The 2,809-nt window shown below is 35.8% G+C and overlaps 1 protein-coding gene across 1 annotated transcript; it reads left to right on the forward strand.

Moving 5' to 3' along the window:
- The first annotated feature begins 1,606 nt into the window (after positions 1-1,606).
- LOC110540994 (olfactory receptor 2AP1-like) lies at positions 1,607-2,545 on the forward strand. The gene has a single exon (XM_021627780.2). It carries the CDS (start codon positions 1,607-1,609, stop codon positions 2,543-2,545), a length of 939 nt encoding a protein of 312 aa, XP_021483455.2.
- Positions 2,546-2,809: the final 264 nt, after the last annotated feature.

Raw genomic sequence — 2,809 nt, forward strand, 5'->3', positions numbered from 1 at the left:
CCTTAACTTTGAGTTAATATTGCACAGAACGTTGGCTGATCCACATGCCTATATTAAGTGCTCCCGGCATTCACTCAGACTTTATCATAATACAACCTTATCATAACATAGGAAGTGAGATCAAACTGGATCAGCAATACTACCAAGCCTGATAACCAGTTTAATCCCTGTGGCCCACAAAGTGGAAGAACAGAACCAACATCCACAAGTTTGTGTCATGGTTTGATCTCTACATTTGCACCATGACACATGTTGCACTCCAATGCACAATAAATGAACAGATAAAAATGTAGTAGAAGGGGTTATCTTTGTTTTTATTAATGGAGTAAGCTCGAAATATTTGAGATTCAGCAGGCACAGAATGTTATTTAAAATGATGAAGTAACAATAAAAAATGTGCAGATTAACGGAAGACATAATAACAGCCAAGTTTGTGTTTTGTTATTTTATTGTTGAGATAATTATATAATCAAACATTTCTCCTTCCTTTTTCTCCCTCCAAACCCTCCCATATACTCCTTCCCTTCACGGCCTCTTTTTTTTTTCACTAATGTTTTTGCATGCATATATATATATATATTCCTAAATGTAAAAAGTTCAGTATTAATATGATAATTCATATTTTGGATTATATTTATCTGTTGACTAACAAATTGATTGGAATACTAACTTTAAAATGAGTCATTTTTTTTTCTAAAAATTCACCAGCATATATTCATTACACAAAATTATGGCTTTCACAACAGCATTTTCATTCAGGTGTAGTATATATTTTAACTATATTTACACTCCCTTGCCTCTCTGAGTCATTTTCAAGTTTCCAACTAATCCCCTTCTATTTTTCATACATACATGCATATTTCTTTAAAAATCTATGAAAATGTGACAGCTGCTAATCACTCCAGACAAGATAATCAGAACAGAACATAAGAAAGGAAGCATAAGCCAGTGAGAAAACATAAGCTGATATAATTTAGAAGAAATAATACCCAGTCCCCAGAATGAGGACTTTCACTATTTCCGAAGTAAAGAGGGTCAGTACATCAAAGTCCCTTATTATTCTAGTGTAATTAACTTTCAAAACAAATTATAGGAAAGGAGTCATAGTTTGAAACATTTGTTTTTAGTTGTGAATTCTGTTTTTTTTTTTTTAACTGTTGCTTTTTTTTTTTTTTTTTATCAGTTACATTTTATTAACTCTGTATCCCAGCCGTGTCCCCATCCCTCATTCCCTCCCAGTCCCTCCCTCCCTCCCTCCCTCATCTCCACTGTGCCCCTTTCCAAGTCCACTGATGGGGGGGGACCTCCTCCCCATTCATCTGATCCTGTTTTATCAGGTATCTTCAGGACTGGCTGCAAAGCCCTCCTCTGTGGCCTAACAGGACTGCTCCTCCCTTCGGGGGTGGGGAGACCAAAGAGCCAGTCATCGAGTTCCTGTTAGAAATAGTCCCTGTTCCCCTCACTTTGGGAAACCAATGGTTACTGAGCTACCACAGGCTACATCTGAGTGGAGGTTGTGAATTCTGATTTTATGTTGAAACTAATTTAAATTTCATTTCAACATTTGTCATTGTTATTCTCTATTTTGACCTGCCTGAAGTTAATGATGGCAAACCACACATCAGTGACAGAATTCATTCTTCTTGGATTGACAAGTGATGTCAACCTTCAAGCTGTGCTTCTTCTCTTTTTGCTCCTAACTTATATCTTAAGTATCATGGGAAACTCAGCCATCATTCTCTTGACCCTACTGGATTACCGCCTCCAGACGCCTATGTATTTCTTCCTCCGAAATTTTGCAGTTTTGGAGATATCTTTTACTTCTGTCTTTGTTCCCAAAATGCTAGTCAATATTGGAACTGGAGTCAAAACTATTTCCTTTGCTGGTTGCTTTACACAGTATTTTTTTGCAATCCTTCTGGGAGCAACCGAATTTTATCTCTTAGCAGCTATGTCCTATGACCGCTATGCCGCCATTTGCAGACCCCTGCATTACACAACTATCATGAGCAGAAGACTTTGCTTTCAATTAGTTTTAAGTTCTTGGTTCTCAGGTTTTATGGTTGTTGTTGTTCCACATGCAATGACTCTTCAGTTGAATTTCTGTGCATCCAACATTATCAATCATTACTGCTGTGACTCCACTATTTTGCTGCATTTATCCTGTTCAGACACACACTTCATAGAAGTGATCCAATTCCTTCTGGCTGCTGTGACCCTCATCTTAACCTTGCTGTTGGTGATTCTCTCCTATGCACATATCATCAGGACCATTTTGAGGATCCCCTCTGCTCAACAGAGAAAGAAAGCTTTTTCTACGTGTTCTTCACACATGATAGTGGTCTCACTTTCTTATGGAAGCTGTATTTTCATGTATATAAATCCTTCTGTTAAAGATGCAGCAAATTTTAATAAGAAAGTGGCTGTTTTAAATACTTCTGTTGCACCTCTGTTAAACCCATTCATCTACACTCTCAGAAACAAACAAGTGAAAATAGCCTTCAAAGATATGCTAAGCAAAATAATAAGTTTCTTTAAAAAGTAAAACAAAAAAAGTGAAACTATTTGAGGGTTAGTACTAAGGTAATAAAGGTTTAAAACATTATAATTATGCATATAAACTATATTTTTACATCACTCATTTATTAAATTAAGCCATTTTTCTTCTACCAAGATATGTGTGTTTCTGCGTCTCCTCTAACACTTCATTACTATTGTTTTTTTTTAAATTTAGATCTCACTTAAAATTTTACATTATTATTATTTATGGAATGGGTACTTTTTCTGTACACATGTATAGAATGTATGT

The sequence above is a fragment of the Meriones unguiculatus genome, chromosome 7 (genome assembly GCF_030254825.1).
Source record: "Meriones unguiculatus strain TT.TT164.6M chromosome 7, Bangor_MerUng_6.1, whole genome shotgun sequence".
Taxonomy (NCBI): domain Eukaryota; kingdom Metazoa; phylum Chordata; class Mammalia; order Rodentia; family Muridae; genus Meriones; species Meriones unguiculatus.